This window comes from Thermobia domestica, chromosome 13, assembly GCF_964235325.1.
Source record: "Thermobia domestica chromosome 13, izTheDome1.hap1.1, whole genome shotgun sequence".
Classification (NCBI taxonomy): Eukaryota; Metazoa; Arthropoda; class Insecta; order Zygentoma; family Lepismatidae; genus Thermobia; species Thermobia domestica.
The window spans coordinates 162,658,835-162,678,725 of NC_137466.1; the positions used below are offsets into that span (position 1 = coordinate 162,658,835).

The window sequence follows — 19,891 nt, forward strand, 5'->3', positions numbered from 1 at the left end:
AAATATTAATAATTGATTTATTAAAAGAATACTTATTTAGGTTTCAAAGTCATGAATAAGTTGATGGACATGTTTTAGCGTGTGTGTTAATTATATTGCTACAATTTGAAATGATAATATCAAATGATTAATTAACTTTGATAGTATAGTACTTATGTAGGTAACAATTTTTGCTGCTCAACTACATTAACACATTTTAGTGTTATTAGTAAGGTCAACAAATTGAAAGAACTTCTGTTCGATATCAATATCAATAAAAGGCACAAGCCACAGCACTAGATTCTCTTGCTCCAGTTCTTTACACTAAATCATCTTGTGCTGCACTTAATAACACTAGTTAACAAAGGTTTTGTTACATAAAAGGAAATACCTGTTCTTAAAGGAACTTTTTGCGCTGAATTCGAATATGCACTCGGTTTTTCTCCATCACGTACGATTTTCCCGTAACAGAGGGATTTTCGGGAAAATCCCTCAAAAATTTCCCTTTTCGTTTATTTTACACCCCAAGATCTTGTCCCCTTGCATATACTAACATAGAAATTATACCTAAGTATACTTTGATTCATATTTAACAAACCCTCCAAGTTTCGTAATAATCGCTTTATTCTTTCTAGAGAAATAAATATGTTTGTATGTATACTGTGTGTACTGTTTATTGCACCTTATAGTAATGCTTTCAGATCTCTTAAGTTGAGGTAAAACGTTTTGCTTTATTACCACAAACACATATATAAAATATAATACAATATAATTTACAAGTGTGACAATTTACAATAAACAATAATACAAATGTACCAAAAGGTCATGAAAAGACAATCAAAACTATCACAATATATGAAACTTCCATTGGGTTACAAAAACGTACACTACTTCCTTCTTTTGTAAGAAATGTTGCATTCTCTAACAAGACCCCAACAATAGTCCCCATCATTGAAGGATCCCATCGTCCCTGGTACCTTTTCTCCATTGCCATTATATCTTGGTGGAATCTTTCCCCCTGTTCGTCGCTGAGAGCACCTAGGTTAGCAGGAAAGAAGCTGAGGTGGGAGTGCAAAAAGTGGATTTTTAAAGACATCCTACAACCCAACTCTTTGTATTTCTGTATCATGTCCTGTACGATTTCTGTGTAACTCTCAGCTTTGTTATTGCCCAGAAAGTTGCGCACAACACACTTAAATGCTGTCCAGGCAGCTAGCTCAGCACTGTTTAACTTGCTGTCAAAACTATCATCAAGCATTAATTTCCTAATTTGGGGACCAATAAACACTCCCGCTGAAATCTTAGCATCACTTAGCTTAGGGAACTTATCTCGCAAATACTTGAAACCTTCACCAGATGTGTCCATGGCTTTTACAAAGTTTTTCATAAGTCCTAACTTGATATGAAGTGGCGGTAGTAATATCTTATTAGGATCTACCAAAGGAGCGTATTTGACGTTGCATTCTCCAGGTACGTAATTCACTCTAGGTTCCCATTCCTTCACTTCATAATGTTTGTCATCAGCTCGGCTATCCCATAAACATAAAAAACATTGGTACTTCGTGTAACCGCACTGCAGTCCTAATAAAATACCAACTACCTTGAGATCACAACATATTTGCCAACAATGGTCCTTGTAATTTATAAGATTTAGCAAAGTTGACATGGTGTCATAGGATTCCTTAATCTTCACTGAGTGCGCAAGTGGTATAGAAGGTTTTTTATTTCCATTATGTAAAAGGACAGCTTTAAGGTTGACCTTTGACGCGTCGATAAATAACCTCCATTCTTCTGGAACGTAAGAAATTCCTAGCTCCGCCATCAACCCATTTATATCCGTACATACGCACACATTATCTTGCATTGAGAAATAGCTTGAAAATTGAACATGCCTTTTCCTGTACACTGATATGTTCGTTTCTGCATCCAATAAGTTCCACTGCTGGAGCCTTGATCCCAGAAGTTCCGCCTCTTGTTTTGTCAGGTGCAAATCACGGACTAGGTCATTAAGTTCACATTGCCGGATGAAATGTGGCTCGCGAACACAGTCAGGGATGAACGTTGGATCCTTGGATGTACATGTTGATGTCGATGGTTCACCAAGGTCATGATCATCATCAGAGTCTTTTGGTCATATCTCTTCCCAGTTGGTAGGGGGCTCGGGAAGTGGAAGTTCATCCCCGTGCGGAATAGGTCTAATTGCGGATTTAACGTTGGGATAACTTATTGTGTATTTGCTTTTTTTAGAATGTCCCTTAACTACTGTGAGACAAAAATAACAATCATCCAGATGGTTGGTGGGTTCTCTCCACACCATTGGTACAGCAAATTTCATGAACCTCCGTTTCCCTTTGGCCCATGCAAGTAAAGTGACGTAGCACGACGCACAAATTATGTTGGGTGCCCAAGTTTTGTCCTGATCTCCCACACGACATCCGAAATATATATAATATGCTAGTTTCACCGATGGCGTAATGGATCTACACTGTCCTTTAACTACAAACTGGCCACACACATAACAAAAACTATTTGGTGAGTTAACACACGAACGCCGTCCTCTTGACGCCATTATACTGATCACAAACTAAACTTCTGGTCTTAGTTGGGTATAATGCCGTTAAGATCAAACATGAAAGCACTCTTAGCAGCAAAGACAACTTTGAAAGTGAAGTAGCGTTAAACCACACGTCAATATAAAAATGTACAAAACTCCCTCACCAGGTGTCAAGAACACAAGAAAGAAAGAAATGCGCGGGGGGAGGGGGGAAACGATACCGTAGTGGAAAATTCAGACTGCATTAGTTCATTGTTGTCAACAATGAGTCTGTATTCCATTCTTTCTTTCTTTTGCATTCTGTTACATTTGATAACAAATATTGATAACCATTTCATGAACAAAACGAAAAAACTTGGAGAATTGTATATATATGTATTAAGATATACATATACTGTACGTTTAAAAAAATATACGTTGGAAGTATTTACAGAGAGCAATACAAGTGTGTTGTTGACTATTGTAAATATTCATTTTTATGTCTGTGTTTGTATAATAAAGCAAATCGTTTTTACCCCAACTCAGGAGATCTGAAAGCATTACTATCAGGTGCAATAAACAGTGCACACAGTATACATACAAATATATTTATTTCTCTAGAAAGAACAAAGCGATTTTTACGAAACTTTTAGGGTTTATTAAATATAAATCAAGGTATACTTAGGTATAATTTCTATGTTACTATATATGTAAGGGGACAGGAGCTAGGGGAATAAAATATCTGAAAAAGGGAAATTTTTGAGGGAAATTTCCGAAAATCCCTCTGTTACGGGAAAACTGTACGTGATGGAGAGAAACCGAGTGCATATTCGAATTCAGCGCAAAAAGTTCCTTTAAGATCATGTGATTTTTCTCATGTAACAAACAAAAAGTTTAAATTTGTTAACTAGTGTAATAAAACTCTCGTGTACGTGTGTGAAATACCAACAAAATTATGAGGCGTTCTCAAAAAAACCTCGATCAAAGAACACCATCCTTTGTATTTTTTTTTTTAAATAAGAAATGACTTACGGTCCAATGTCAAAACCGCGAATGTACAAATTTTGCTATTCTCACCTAAGTGCAGTTTCATGTTGTTTGGGGCACACAGATTCCAATACCAAAGCCCCATTTGTGAAATATGAGTATATTAGAAGGTATCGTCAATTCCTAAAACATGTACCTAAGTCTATATACTGATTTTTCGGGGTAAGTACCACCGAGCGAAGTAGCTCAAGTGGTAGAGCGTTGGCTTCGCATTCGGGAGGTTGTGGGTTCGAATCCCGCTGCCGACCATCCTGACTGAGGTTTTCCAGGGTTTCCCTCAGTCCTACCAGGCAAATGTCGGGATGGCACCTACTAAACAGGCCCTGGCCGATACCTTCCCAAATCCTTTCCATTATTGTTGTTAGATATCCAGTGTAAAATGGCCTCTGAGCTGTATCTGGAGATTGTTAAATAAATAAATAAATAAATAAATAAATAAATATTAAAAATGCTTATAACTCAAAGTCAAATTTAGCACATTCGCGGTTTTGACATTGGATCGACGTTATGTAGTATGTTTAATGAAATATTTGTTTATATATCAACAAAATCACATGAGTGTCTTTCACAAGATTGTCCAAGAAAAAGTCACCTCCAAGAGTAAACTTTTCCTTATGGATATTGTCGTAAAAGTCTACTTATGCAACATTAAAGGAATATTAATGTAATATTTATTTATGACATATGAATAAAATCGCTTGACATGAGTCATTTTCGAGAAAATTAAAAAAAGAACTCACCTCCAAGGATAAACTACCTATCGTAGATTTTTTTCAGGACAAATGAGTTACGCCATGTTGTCAGGTTATTAATAAAACATCTATTTGTTAAATACGAATAAAATTGCCTGAGTTGTTTTTGAGAAAATCGTCCGAAAAAAAAACACATTGAAAAATAAACTACTTCTCGTAGATTTTTTCAGAACACATGAGTTATATTACCAGATTGTCAATGAAATATCAAAATTTATCCCAAAAAATAGAGTATCTTATTAGCCCCTGGAGTTAGACAGATAAAACATAATATATAAACTTCTTATTAAACATCCGTTGATATGTGTCCAAACATTTTTTGGAAATTTCTTTTGTACAGGAGGCAAGAGGACAATTTCTATAATATTTTGATTTCTCATTTTGTATTCATAAGACTATGAAAATAAGGACACTTTAAGGTTGAACTGTCCTTATCAACTTATCGACCTGTCTTACGTATTATCCTGTTAAGATCAACTTTTTTTCTTTTTTTAAAATAGTAGTTAGCACTTTGGTTAACCTGTTTTTTCTTTCTATCATTACACTTTGAATGGAATGACTATTCTAAGGAAGGAAAATGATTTAAATTTTCCACATAGAATAACGAATGCATCACTTGAAATGAATTCTTGAACATAGTAAACAAACACTTGGGCTGAGTTTATTATTATTATTATTTAATTTGGATTTAAATATGTATCCTAAGGAGGGAAAGAGGGTTCAAATACTCTTTCACATATTTTCCGTAAAGCTGTTCTTTCCGTGCGAAAAATCGAATATTTTAGTTGGTAATTAAATCAAGTACTTCTAGTACTTTTAATATTATGATCCTTCAGGTCAATGTAAATAACTTCATTTTGATACATTCATTATTGGTTGAAAAGAGTATATTAGTGCATCTTGTTCATTTAATATGGAGTAATTTTCATTCATTTAAGCAAGTCAAATGTATCCTCCAAATAAATATAAAAGGATGTTCTTGATTATCTTCTGTGAAATTATTATCGATCAAAGGCGTGGGAACTACACAGTGAGAGTGATGTCACAGTTAAGTGAACCTTGCTGAACCGTTAAATGTGACATCAGTATTACACATCAGGTATTAAAAGGGCTGTTCTTTGTCTTTCGTAAACAATACAGTACAGTTAGGGATGTAGACCTTTTTGCAAGAAATCACTTATTTCTTCCGAAAAGAAAAGGAAGTGTTATTTTTCTTAAAATTAATATGATTTAAAAGATATCAAATATATTACAAAACCCATGTAATCCGCCTTATTTCTTCATTATTTCAAATTACAATATACTAAGCAAACTATCAATTAATAGAATAGTATCTAAAGGAACCTAAATGATGTTTCATTTAAATAATCAAACATTTACTATATTTCTTTAATATAAAGAAAATTCTAGAACATAACAAGTATTTCCTGACATATGGTTTTTAATTTTTTTTTAAAAAAAAAAAAAAGAAACACTTATAATCTGAAATTTACGTTATTTAGTGACTTAAATTCGATCAAAATTGAACTTCAAATATTACATTATGTCACAGAGAAACGGAGTTTTTCGGTGTTATCGCTGTAGAGAAAAACAATCAAGGTTCCTATTAGTATAAATAAATGCATATACTGTTAATATAGTTAAATAATATTTTTCAGTCGTTAATGGACTTCATTAACAATTAAGCAAAAGATAACAATAATATCGATTCGAATCATCTGAGTACTTTTTATTTACTATACCTTGCTAAATTAGATTCCAGCTAGAGATGCACAAAAATACGTATATTTTGAAAGGTTATGTTTATTTTTCTTTACATAAAAATTCAGCTTTTGAATGGAAAGTAACAGAAATTTCTCTCTTCTTTTCCTTTTAATGATTTTCTTGTACAGATACTACATTTGTTTTCCTGAAGTAAATTCTACAGTTACGAAAATGCCTTTACAGCATTCAGTACTTCTGAGTCCTATATTCAATCTGTATCTGGCTACTTTATTGGTCTTCATACTGGCATTGCATTGTTTACCAGTAATTGTAAGGTTTTCATACTGACATTGCATTGTCTGCCAGTAAATGTAAGGTTTTCATACTGACATTGCATTGTTTGTCAGTAAATGTAAGGTTTTCATACTGTCATTGCATTGTTTGCCAGTAAGTGTAAGGTTTTCATACTGTCATTGCATTGTTTGCCAGTAAGTGTAAGGTTTTCAAACTGGCATTGCGTTGTTTGCCAGTAAGTGTAAGTTATGCAATTCAACTTATCACATGAAAATAACTTATAGAACTTCTTTAATATAAAGAAAATTCTAGGACATAAATATTTCATGATACGTGCGTAATTTGTGATTTAATGATAATGTATAGTTTCAATATGGTTGCTTAACTAATTTATCTCAGTGGCTGATAGTTATACATCTTGTCTCATATGTTTTAAAGGGTTGCCTAAATTCAAACTGTCAAAAAATGTAAACTAATAAACAAATACGAAACAATATTTTGATATTTCTCGTACTTCGTTTGGGAAATTTCTGTTAGCTTCATATATCCTTTTCGAGTTCTTCTAATAGAATTAAAGTAATTCTTACGCCATTTCTATCCTTGCTTTTATTTCACGTTCGCCCTTCATATCATCACTTATTATTACTACCAAGGTATCGAAAACTAGTCACTTGTTCTATTTTCTCCCCTTCTACTACTATATTTCAATACATTAATAAATTATTATTCATGTTATAATGAAAAAATAATGAATCTTCAATAAAATTGATTTTTTCGTTTAAAAAGTCTAAAAACTAAACGTAAAAACGTGAAAAAATTTAGTCTTCTTTCTCGAGTTCTTATATTTGTACCTTCAGCCCAGAAGAGACGTAGTATTATTGAAAACATCGGAATCGACTATTCTGAACAACTTATTTATAATCAGCTATAGAAAATATATTAAATTGAGGAGTTTGATGCAACAAGGGCATAAGTCTGAAACATGCAGTTGGAGAAGAACTATGTAGAAAATTTAAGTAGTGTTTTTTTCTTACATAAAACAACGTAATATGCAGCATTTTATTCCGATATTGAATTGAAATGTTACCAGGAGGCTAAACAAGCATGGTAAGAGCCACAAATGCTTTTGATGCAAACTCGCTTACGCCCTTATTACACCAAACTCTTCAATTTTCATTTTAGAAGGTGAAATTTTAAATTAATCCTAAAAATAAAAATACATAAGACGAAAAAATCAAAACTGTACTATTCGTATTGCATACTCTCTGGTAAGAATTTATGTACTTACGACCTCGTTCTTGACCAAGTGACCAGCGCGTGTCTTTCGTGAGAGAATATCTTGCGCACTACAGTGAATCAGACGCTACTGTAGTGTCTAGGTCTAGGTCCTGTATAGCCTTGGTTCTGACGAAAGACAGATGCAAATAAATAAACTAATTGAAGCTTCGTCTTACACTACGAACTGAGGCAGGACCATTGACTTGATTGGTTGTAGTGTAGCGTTCCTTTTCAGCACATAGGCTATACGAGACATGGATATATAGTTTTAAGGAAGAATCCGAACCACCGTAATGTGCTCAAATTACAAAGCTCTCCCATCAGGAATTAAATCGGGCAAGGGCGCCGATCCTGGGGGGCCGGACCCCCGCCAAAGCTTATGTGCCCCCCCTAGTGTATTTATAAAAATACAATATTTGGCATAATTTGAATATAATTTGTCTTAAGATCCTCATATATATACCTTCTGTGTCTGAGTGCCCCCCTCAATTTACAGAGAAATCGGCACCCTTGAATCCGGAATTCCGTTTAGCCACTTGATGAGTTCAAAAATAATAATAAAATAAAATCTTTTAAGTTTTACATCACACGGTTATGCCGGCTGGGCTAATGGAGACAGTAATGATGAGAAATGAATGAAATGGTGGAATGAAGAATGGGAAGAAACGGGAGAACACCGAGAAAATCCACGCACACGGTGTTTCACCACCACAAAGTTCACTGGGCCCGAGCTGGGATCGAACGAGGAAATCCACGCCTAGAAGTGACGCTTTACCACTGATCCACTATTCAAGCCTCTTTGAGCAAGCTTTGAACCTGCTAATATTAGAAACACGAAAGCAAACTCCCCTAGCTATGAGGCCACGGAAGCTTACTGAAAAATAAAACGAAATCTCTAGTTCCATCCCACGATTTTACTCTGGAAACTAAATAAGTCAGAAAAATATTGTTTTGGACCTATAGTTATGGAATTAATTGATGGAATGATAATGTGGAGAACTCCGAAAAATCCATGGACACGATGTTGTTCACCACAAATTCACATGCCCCGTGATAGAATCAGGGACCCCATAAATGAGAGCGAGACCACTGAGCCACCCGGAAGTTCACTGACTTTAAGTTTGATAAGAAAAGTCTATACCAGGAATCGAACCCTGAGCAAGCCCATCAGTGCCCATCCTTAGCAGCTTGTTTGAAATAGTAACCTTCTATAAAGTCCGCCCATTCATTTGAGAATTAAATCTCATATTAAAATTTAGCGGTGATATGTTTACCATTGGGAGAGATAAAAACTCTTGTCATTTGCTTATCATGTTGCCTGGATGCTGCAAATAGATTGTAAACTACATGCTAATTGAGTACCATTGATACTAAGAAGTCGGTGGATCTGTTTCATCTTCCGAGCAAGAGTGACGTGTGGCTACGTTGTGTCAAGCATATCAGGCTCGTAGTAGGTCTGAAGAACTTTCCATTTCTCTTTTACTAGACAATCAAAGCGCACACTTTATACGTATTTGTTAAATAGTTTTGATGATTTGAAACTTGGGTCATACCTATGATGAGAGGAGAGCTATCTTTTCCTTACATCTGAAGGCATTTATATTTTAAATATTTATTTTGCATTATTTTCCTTGTATATCAATACTGCCGGTAGTATTTGTTTTGGTCACATATCCTTTCGAACCCTTTTCCTTTATTTATCCGGGTTCGGGTGATGTGAAATGAGTTTGTATTTTATGCGAAGTAGACTACATTGAATAGAATTCAAGCACCTTACACCAATATCCATCATATGACTATTTCATTGGGCAATTTGATATTTGCACGGGTTAACGCATTCCTAAAAATACCCATATTCTCCTTGAGAGTTGAGTTCATTGCCAGAGGGGACTCTTGACACAAGTCTTATCGATAAAAATTAAACATTATCTATCGTTCACATTAAGGTAAGTAAACTTCTTTAACGTATTATTTTTTGCGTACAAGAATTAGTACATTAAGTAAGTTCTTTTCCCTTTGTTTGAATCAATAGAAGTTTAATTTTTACCAATGTGTCATTTCTCAAGAGCCGCCACTGTTCGTTGCATAAAATGCATATTTTTGTAGATTCCAGCGGCATATCATCTGAACTTAAGGTAAGGTGTTATTTTAATGTATTATTCTAAATGTTTAATGCTTAGTAACTAACCCTATGGCCGATGGAACTCGGAGATTCAATGTCGCATTCACAAAAGCTCTCCATTGACTTCTATCTTTAGTCAACTGGATCCAGTTTCCACTTTATATTCCTATTCCAGCGAGATCCATCTTAATATTGCCCTCCCATTTGCGTCTAGGCCTTCCTAATGGTCTTTTCCGGACCTTTTTTTCCCTTTGGGTTTCGAGTTAAAATTTTGAAAGCGTGTCTATTTTATTCCATTCTGGCTGCATGACCTGCCTACGTGAATCTCCTAGACTTAATGACCCTAACAATGTTAGGTGAATCACATAAATAATACAGCTGCTCGTTGCGAAGTTTCCCCATTCCCGCCCGTCCTAGGCCCGAATATTCGCCTTAGGATTTTATTTTCAAATGCTTTTAGTTTGCGTTCTTTCCTCAAAGTAAGCGACCATGTTTCGCTACCATACAGTACAACAGGCATGATTATCTTTTTATATGTTTTCAGCTTCAAATTCTTCGACTGGATTCGCGACAACACCGGATTTTAGATTGAATAATAACAGAAATTTCCTACTTTCAGTCGACATTTAATTTCTTTGTGGATATGGTGTTGGTCTTTTAATATTAATCCTAGATATTTGAAAGAATCCACTGAGTCAAAAGTATTATTTGATATTTTAACATATCTATAATATTCAGTAATTACGGTTACGGTGAACTTAAATGCATTTAGTTTTCTCTACATTTCCTTCTAAATCCATGTCCCTACAGGCGTTTTATATTTAACGCCTGTATAAAACGTGAATATTTAAGGCATTATTGTTAACTTATTATTTTATTATTTATTAAATCCATTGTAGAGCTTCCATGGACGACACGCCCCTGGTTGTGTAAAGTTTAACACTTTCGATCCTCAGCTAATCTGATCTTGTTTATTCCAGTATCCTCGGGTTTTTAGGCCTTTTTTTTTTTTAAAAAAATATAGCACATTGCTAAATAATAATAGACGTACTAAAAACATTGCAAACAAGTTTTTGGACTTGAGATTTTATTATGAATATATCATTTGGTGATGTAAGAAGAGGTAGTTCGCTACACTGCTGTTTGAAATATGTACTGTTTGAACAGACGAAAAAAGATTTTTACAATAGAAAAATAATACTCTCGCTGCGTATGAAGTGCGAATAGTTACAATGGTGAGTAATAAGGAGTGGGAAATCTGCAGGAACTGACCGCTGAGTTCCGTTATTGTGAGGATTCGGAAGGAAAAAGGATATATATATATAAGGCGGACGGAAACATTAATAAAAAGTGCTCAAAATCAAGGAAATGCAGTGTTTTATATTTGAAAATGATCTCGCTTCCCGTCAACTATGGTGGCGCTTTGCGGCTGGTCTGTCGATTTCACTCATATGTACAGGAAGGAGGGTGTCGTCGTATACTCCCGCCCCGGGCGCTGATTTTCCATAGCACGGAACTGCTTATGTACTCACCTGCTTTTTAAATTTCGAAATCAGGATCTAAATCTGAATCGACAATTTCACCTGCCGAACGGGATCTAAACTGTACTCTTCTAAAATCTTTGATATTTCTTCCATATTCATTTTACTTGCTTCAAACAAGACAACTTCTGTAAAATTAAATACTTTTCTAAACAAATATTCCACCATATTATCGAGCGTGTTGCAGTCAGACGAAGAAAGTTAATCACAACAAACAAGCTGCAAAAGTTTGTTTACTCTTAGTTGGATGTCAGGTTAATAGTATTTCTTCAAGAACTGAGTCTCAGTAAGTATTTAACACGGCCGGCAACGGACCGGAACCCATAATAAGTTACATAGGGGCTATTACGTAAGAAAACGAGTTGGACTCGGGCTTCGGCGTTTTGGAATAAACAGTCAACCCGAGTCTGACTCGGGCTTAGGATCGAAAATATTAACATCCAGTTGCAATACGGAAACTCTGATCAGATGTTTACCTACAGTTTAACATGTTATTTGAACCACATAAGATCCCATTGGACCATCCCAAAGTTCTTAAGCTAATGATTTACTTGCGAGAAAGCCCTGAGATTGTCATCCTGTACTATGTTATCCAGGTTCTCCAGTCCTCCACGTAATACTACTACTACTGTTGCTGCTGCTGCTATTACTATTACTACAACAAACAACAAGTAGTAATAATGTTGAAATGTTTGAAATGTTTATTGGGAACAAATAGCATTACAGCCACAAGTGCCCCAAAAAAGAAAAGAAAAAAGGGTTTATACAAGCATAGGGCGCATGCAGATAGACATAACATACAACTGATCATACAAAAATAGGTAAAATGAAATAAAAATATTGGTTAAAAAATAAAATATAAAAAATAAAAAAACATGCAATGGCTATTACAAAGTGAAAAATACAAAGAAAGCTCTCTCTCTCTCTCTCTCTCTCTCTCTCTATATATATATATATATATATATATACAAAATATTTAAAAAAACAGTTTCAGAAAGACACTATGACTTGCTATTAGAGATTGAAAATAAACACATCAAGCAAAATACACTCATTCATAAGACTAAGAATAATAAGAATAAAATGAACATACAAAAAAGTAAAAGAATAGCCTATGACATATTAATAAAAACTTAGACCAAGATTTAAAAAAAAAGAGTGTAGTATCCGAAGAAAAAAAGGATAAAAGAAAGGAAAATATGATAGGAAAATAAAAGATGAGAGAGAGAAAAAAGCAACCTAATTTTTTTTTCAAATGGCACCTTACAAGTTAATTAGGAAAGCATTATAGGTCTTTTAGAATTTTAATTAATTGTGAACGGACTTTAGCAAAGTTACTTTGAAAGATATCAAGAACATTGTAATATTTGTTGGCTGTATATATAGTTTTATAGATTGAACATTTCAAGGTACAAACATTCGAAACAAAAGGTACAAAATTTTGGCATTACGATAAGGAATTCTTATGGAACATAAACCATCAATAATAAGAAAAAAACCCTGAAGAATTTTGTGAAAAAAACTCAAATCAAATACACCGCCTATCAGTTATAGGTAACAGATGGAGGCCTTTAGATATACAGAACAAGCTCATATCTTTGAAATCTTTGAACTTCCATCGTAACCAGGCTAAAAATTGTTTTGAACAGATTCTATGGCATTTATAAAGTACTTAGCTTCACTAGTCCAAATTACCGTGCCGTACTCCAAATGAGAATGCACGTTGCAAATGTATAAAATTTTAGAAGTGTTGATGTTCGAAAATTTACGGCAAAGCCATTTTAACATTGCTAATTTTTTCCTTGCCTTAGATGTAATTACCTGTAAATGTTTACAAAATAATAGCTTGTTATCTAAAATTATCTCTAAATCCTTTACATAGGTTCCAAAATCGATTCTTTGTTTACCAACTGTGTAATTATATATAAAAAGATCAGTTTCCTTGAGAAAGTTATACCTTTAGTTTTGGTAATATTCAAAAGAAAAAGAAAAAAAAAGTATTTTCTGACCACTTGACCACTGATTCAATATTCTCTTGTAACGAGGTTGATCATGAAGGGTTCAAATTTCCTTAAAAATTTTTATGTCTTCGGCATACATCAAATATCTACAAGTTAACTTCTCAGGTAGGTCATTTACATACAGTAAAAACAACAAGGGACCAAGATTGGAACCTTGGGGTACACCAGATGTTATATTGTGAACAGAAGAAATATAGCCATTATACCTAACTTTGAATTTCCTATTATTTAAGTACGATCTAGCCAATTTATTATCTGATTCGATTTAGATTGTACTTGTACAACTTACTTATTAATAAGTGGGGAGGTAATTTGTCAAAAGCGTTGGCAAAATCAAGGTAAATAACATCAGTCTGACCACCCGATCGAATAACAGAGAACCAAATTTGTAATAACTGATTTACCATTTATAAACTCATGTTGATTTATGTCTAACTGATCATATACAGCATTATACAAGTAGTTGTACATTATTTTTTCAAAAATTTTAGGAATAACATTCATTATAGAAATTGCTCTATAATCATTAATTTTGTCACCTTTAGTCTTGGGTATTGGTGTTACGGCTACAATTTTCCAAAATTCAGGAAAAATACTTTCATTTAAACTCCAATTAAACAAGGATGCTAACACTGGTGAAATTACCTCAGCCACACTTTTTATAATAAAAACAGGTATTCCATCTATACGAGACGCAGATTTAGTCTTTAAGGATTTAATAGCATTTCTTACATTTCTAGTTGTAATAGGAGGTAGTTTCCTCTCACAGAGAGTTTCTGGTGATGTTAAATAATTATTTGTATTACTAATAGTTGGAAATGTCTGGTAGACTGATGCAAAATACTCTACAAATAAATATGCCAACGACTCACAGTCAGTAACCAAAGAATCATTTACTACAATTCCAGATGCAGTTTTGTTTTTGCCCTTGGATACCTATCTCTAAAATTTCTCAGGATTACTATTTAATTGATTTTCCATTTTAATATAGTAAATACGTTTGTCATCTTTTAATTGAGTCTTAAAGACCTTGCGGTAATGGACAGATAATAAATAGTCTTCATAATTTAAAGTAATTTTATACCTTTTGTGTGCTAAATTCTTAGCTTTTGATAAAGAAACAGATTTTTTTGAGTACCATCAAGGATATTTAGATGTTCTTGGCATAGATTACGGAATATTCGTTTCCATAGTTAATACAATGAAACTACTTTTTCAAAATCCAAAACTGCTTTATTTATATCTGGTTTTAGCAAGATATTATACCAATCAGTATTAGCTAGTTGTTGATATAATGCGTAATTATCACCTTGAACAAATTGAAAAGGTTCAGAGAACTTATTACAACCTTTAGGTAAGAATACAATGATTTCAATCGGTTAATGAAAAATATCAGGATGCACCATACACTGATTAGTTTTTCTTGACACAGAAGTATTATTATTATTAGTATAATAATAATAATAATAATAATAATAATAATAATAATAATAATAATAATAATAATAATAATAATAATAATAATAGCCTTGGTCTATCAGTGATAAAGCGCTTATCTCTGGGGCGTTTGGTCCCTGGTTTGATTCTAGCTCGCGCCAAATAGACTTTGTGGTGGACAAACACCGTGTGCGTGGGTTTTCTTGGCGTTTTCTCCCATTTTCGTACCACTGTTTGATTCATTATCCCTTCTCCTTTAGCCTCGGTGAATGATCATGGGACCTTAATCTATTTAGAAATTTCGTTTATTCAATAATAATAATAATAATAATAATAATAATAATAAATATATAATAAACACGTATGACCATTTCAAAAGTTCTGAGTACGGATGCTGATCTTTCTTTGTTACGATTGATTTATTCTTTTAATATTGGCAGCATAGGAAACCCCTATGTGTTAATGTATGTGATTGGCAGTATAGGAAAGCCCAACATGTGTGTATGTATGTGTGAGAGAGAGGGGGAGAGAGAGAAAAGAGAAGGGAGAGAGAACTACACTGTGGTAGCATGCATGACATGCACACTGGCAACCCTGTCAACGGCGTGGGCCCAGTGTTTCGGAGAGCAACAGATCGTAACTCCGTCTCACATGCGCCTCCATCTAGCGAGAGGGAAGATCGTGCGTGAGCCGTGGGGCCGCGGAAACTTATCATCGCTCGGTGTTACCTTTCCACGCAGGGGGGCTATGAGCGCTTTCATTTACTGGGCCCCCTCTGACGAACAACAACAAGCGATCAACCGAAAAAACAAAAATCTACGATGGCTTAGTGTGTGTCTTGTGTGATTTTTTGGTGTGTTAGTGTTAATAAGTTACTAGTTAAAAGATAACTAGATTATTAGTGTTTGTTAGTTGATTAATTGTTACTGTCAAGTTCTAGTGTTTTGGAGAAGTGTGTGTGAAGTTTTATATCGGAACTGTACTACTACTGCCCGAATTCGAACCAAAGATACGTTTTACTTTTTTATAAATATATATAAAAAATAAACGACTATCCCACCGCATCTTAATAATCAAGCATGCAGGACAACGTAAGAAATTTACGTTTAGTAATTTTAGCGTGGACTGTTGTAGTTGTGAGATTGGCTGCGGCTCAAGGTAAGGGAACGCGACAGTTATTAATGCATATAATGTTCTTATTAATGTGCATTAGTGTATGTGCATGCTTTATCAAGAGAGGGCGCTGGAAAATTCCGTAATTACATAGTCTAGTCAGTGCATGTTGGTATATCATAACACAGTTTCTCTTATTTATTGCAATTAAGTGCTATACATTTCTTTGCAGCTCCAAAATTTGTTAGGGAATTCGGCGTTTTGTTTTAATATGCAATTTAGTGCATTTGTAAAATCAGAACATACTTTTTACTGAGGAAACACGTAATTTTTATTTTTAATACTAAGACTATTCTTTAATTCTGTGTACCATGGCTTAAAAAGAACGAGGAGTATTGAAGAAAATAGAACCATTGGCTCTAATAGTTCGTGGGTAAATCTTATGATTCTTTATACATTTTTTTATTTGTTTTGAGTATAACGTCTCATTTAGCACAGAGGGTATATTGAACTCAGTGACTACAGCCGAAATGAGATTATTTGGTGAGACATTTTTTTTTTATTGAAAATGGTACAACCAAACTGGAAAGAGTGGTAGATTTTGGGCAAATAAAAGTACATTTTGTGCAAGAATGGTAATTTGGGTGGTACCAGCGCGGAAAGTGTTTACTCTAACCAAATAGCTATGTATGTATCCGTATGACTCTTAGAGACCGTTATCAAAGATAGGAACGCAACTATTTAGAAAATCTACCGTGTATCTCCTACCATTTCTGGTTTTAGAGTATTTGATTCTTGATGAGGACAGTGTTATTTGCAGTACGCATCCGGCATCATTAAGCACCTTGTAATTGAAAATGAACCTTGGCTTGAATTGAAATGTGACGAAATTGTATGCATAAAGACACAAATCTGAATAGGGATAGTCAATGTGCTGACCATGCTTCACGGATAAATGGCAGAATACTTCATACAGGTTGTCAACAAATAAAGAATTCTAGTACTTATATTATCTTGTTTTACCTCAGTTTAGAACACAGTTTAAGAATAGCTTCGAAGGCCGTCTTAACTCAGTGATAGAGCGTTTACCTTTGGTGTCCTTGGTTCGATCCCAGCTCTTGCCAAGTGGACTTTGTGTTGGACAAACACCGTGTGCGTGGGTTCTCTCGTTTCCTCCCACTTTCTTCATTTCACCAACCATTTCATTCATTTCTCATCATCACCGTTCCCCTTTAGCCTAGCCTGCATATCCGTGGGACGTAAAACTTAAAAGATTTCATTTCATATTTTTTAAAGAATAACTTCATTTCTGCAGTTTGGGAATCATCGGCTACAAGGTTGCGAACATACTATATGCTTTTCGCTGGAATGCTCACGTCAGAGGCGCACCCACGCCGGAATAGGGTCTGATCTCCTTATCCCCCCCCCCCCCCCAAATCGTAACTCGACATATCTGTACATTCTTTTAATAAAAACTATTCTAGTTTACTGCAGAGAAATGAGTGATATAACGTAACGATTTGATATTACCCTTTATCTATACTCTTTCGTTCAATACTACATAGATATCGTGTCTTATAGTACTGCCCCCCCCCCAGACTTTGGACGCCTCCCAATAAAAATTTCTGGGTCTACGCCTGGTTCACATCCACATTCACATTAAAAGGAAAAAAAAAACTTGAAATTCACGTGTCTTTGTTTCTGAAACTAATATTTCTAGTATTGCAGTCAGTGGCGTATTTACGATTTTGTTTCGGGGAGGCTTTGCTATCTTTCAGGGGGGCTTTGCCTGAAAATGTGAAAATTCTGCAAGATATTTCATATACTTTACTATACTAAGTAAGATTTCGGGGGGGGGACTTAAGCCCGGAAGCCCTCCCCTTAAATACGCCACTGATTGTAGTCTTCTTCGAGCCTTTTTCAAATGCAGATGCAACTCAGTTTATTTCCGCTGGTTTAATGTTCGTACTTGACATTTATTTATAGAGTGTTTGATAACTGATTTTAGATGGCTCTGTAAAATTCACAGCAGCATCTTCTTGGAAGTTTCTCGTGTAAGAGTCCTCTGTTCACTTGAAGAAAGAAAGAAAGAAAAAAATCAACGTAATAACTGCCGTATTTTCAAATGAAACAAACTTATATAGTTAGGCAAGAATATTTACAAAAAATTATAACTTCAGTTAAAGTATAAAGAGATGTACTCATAAGTATGTAACTGAAATGGTAAAACATTTTGAACCTCGCTGTCCATCCAATGTATCCTTTATTCCCCCAATGCATAACTCCACTCCCAAGAGAAGGTATTCCCTTCTACGGGTTCTTGCATTGTATAAAATAATAATAATAATAATAATAATAATAATAATAAGTGGTTGAACGCTCTCCTCTTTTACAAGGGGGTTTCTCGTTTGATCCCAGGTGATGTGAGTTTTTTCGGGGTTCTCCTCTTTCTTTTAACATTGACTTTCATTAGTCATTCGTCCCCTTTAACGTTAACCTTCAGGCATATTCGTGAGACGTTAAATAATAAATCAAACCACTGGAAACTAGCGTCGTAATCAACAGTCCTTGTGGTTGTGATATTCATGGGATGCTGCGAATGTTTTTTTTTTTTTTTTTTTTAATTTAATCATGATTCCTTCAAGTCCATGGATAAAAATAAAACTAGATTTCCAAGTTAATGAAAAAAATCCACAGCTTATTATTCCTTTGGTCGTGTATCAAACTTCTTATGTTGGAATAACGTAGCCTACTTAATTTGCCAATACTGTAGAGATATACAGTATAATGGAAAACTTTCGTTGCCTAATTACTGATTTTTCCGTAACTAACAAAAAGCATATTTTGTACAAGAATGAAAGAACAACGAAATCAAAATCTTCCATTTGAAAATTCGTAGGTGGAGACATTATCTGAAAAGCTTTAAATTTTACTTTAAAATATGTAATTCTTACTTAAATGGGGTGGCGACAGAATTTTCAATGTCCTGTATTTCAATAGCATGAAAGTTAGTGCTCCTGTTTGGTTCATGTGGTCAGGAGTTTGATTTCCTACGGAAATGCAGAATTAACTGCGTAAGTTACGTACTTGAATTTTTAAGAGGTATCGAATTCCGGTCTGGACCCAAACAGAAATAACGGCTATGAAAGCCGATACGCTATCAGGCAGGTTATAGACCCATATTGGCTTGAACGCCACGGGTTTTAATTCGATATGCGGTATTCGTTCAACATTTGAATTTTGAATAGATAACAAACTAACTAGACCTTTTAAATTAAATAACCGTGTAATAGCGAGAAAATCGATGGGGGAGGGGGGGAAAGGAGTCACCCGCAGAACTGAGAACAGCACGCCCGATAATTAATTCCCCATTTGTTTAGATGAAGATCGTTATCAAGTCTAAGACCAATTTTATCCATGCAGTAGCGCTTGCTCAACTGCCGCGTTTTCTAACTACATTGAGTCAAATGAGTATTTTTATCCACAGCGGCGCGGATCTGCAACCGCCATCGTTGAAACTTACAATCTGCGGCGATTGGGTTGTTTATATTTACTTCGTGTCATATGAAATCTTTTATCCGCAGCGGTTGAGGAATCGCTACCGCAACCACATGTATAAAAAGGGCGAAAAGAACACTGGCGAATCCGCGGCGGTCGACCGCAACTATAACCGTGTGGATAAAACCGGTCTTAGGAATCTTTATTTCCGTTGAATAGTCTCTCTTGACTTCCTCTCAGCGCCGAGTTTCCGCCAGAACCAGGGGCGTAGTCCTGTAATCCAGTTCTTGAGGATTAGATAGTCGGTGGGGAACACTTTATAATCTGAGGGTTGATTTTACGTATCAGCTGCACCAGAATCAAGCCCTAACTGTGGTTCATCATGAAGGTCCCATCCTTCATAGCCTCGTTGCTTAAGGATGTAAAACAAATTCGGGGAGGGGGAATATCGAAACCACTATCCTAACTCGTCCCAGAGCACTTTCCTATTTTCTAACTGTTCCACTAGTCCGGACTCCATATGAGGAGATGTCAATGTTTAAAAATACCGTTTTTGTACCAAATTTAGTATT

The 19,891-nt window shown here is 34.9% G+C and overlaps 1 protein-coding gene and 1 long non-coding RNA gene across 32 annotated transcripts in view; one reads left to right on the forward strand and one right to left on the reverse strand.

Moving 5' to 3' along the window:
• The window catches only part of LOC145668699 (uncharacterized), an 867,338-nt gene that overhangs the window by 743,619 nt on the left and 103,828 nt on the right, over positions 1–19,891 (reverse strand). The gene's annotated exons all lie outside the window — the stretch shown is intronic.
• The window catches only part of trol (terribly reduced optic lobes), a 1,284,884-nt gene that overhangs the window by 728,599 nt on the left and 536,394 nt on the right, over positions 1–19,891 (forward strand). Inside the window, exon 1 of one of the 29 annotated variants that reach the window (XM_081736794.1) lies at positions 15,368–15,866. The exons of 26 other annotated variants lie outside the window; for them this stretch is intronic. In XM_081736794.1, coding sequence (XP_081592920.1) covers positions 15,788–15,866 — 79 coding nt within the window. In that variant the 5' untranslated portion in view covers positions 15,368–15,787. Of the gene's footprint in view, positions 1–15,367; positions 15,867–19,891 lie in introns of those variants that run through there. 2 more of the 29 variants (XM_081736795.1, XM_081736796.1) reach the window with 2 other exon arrangements.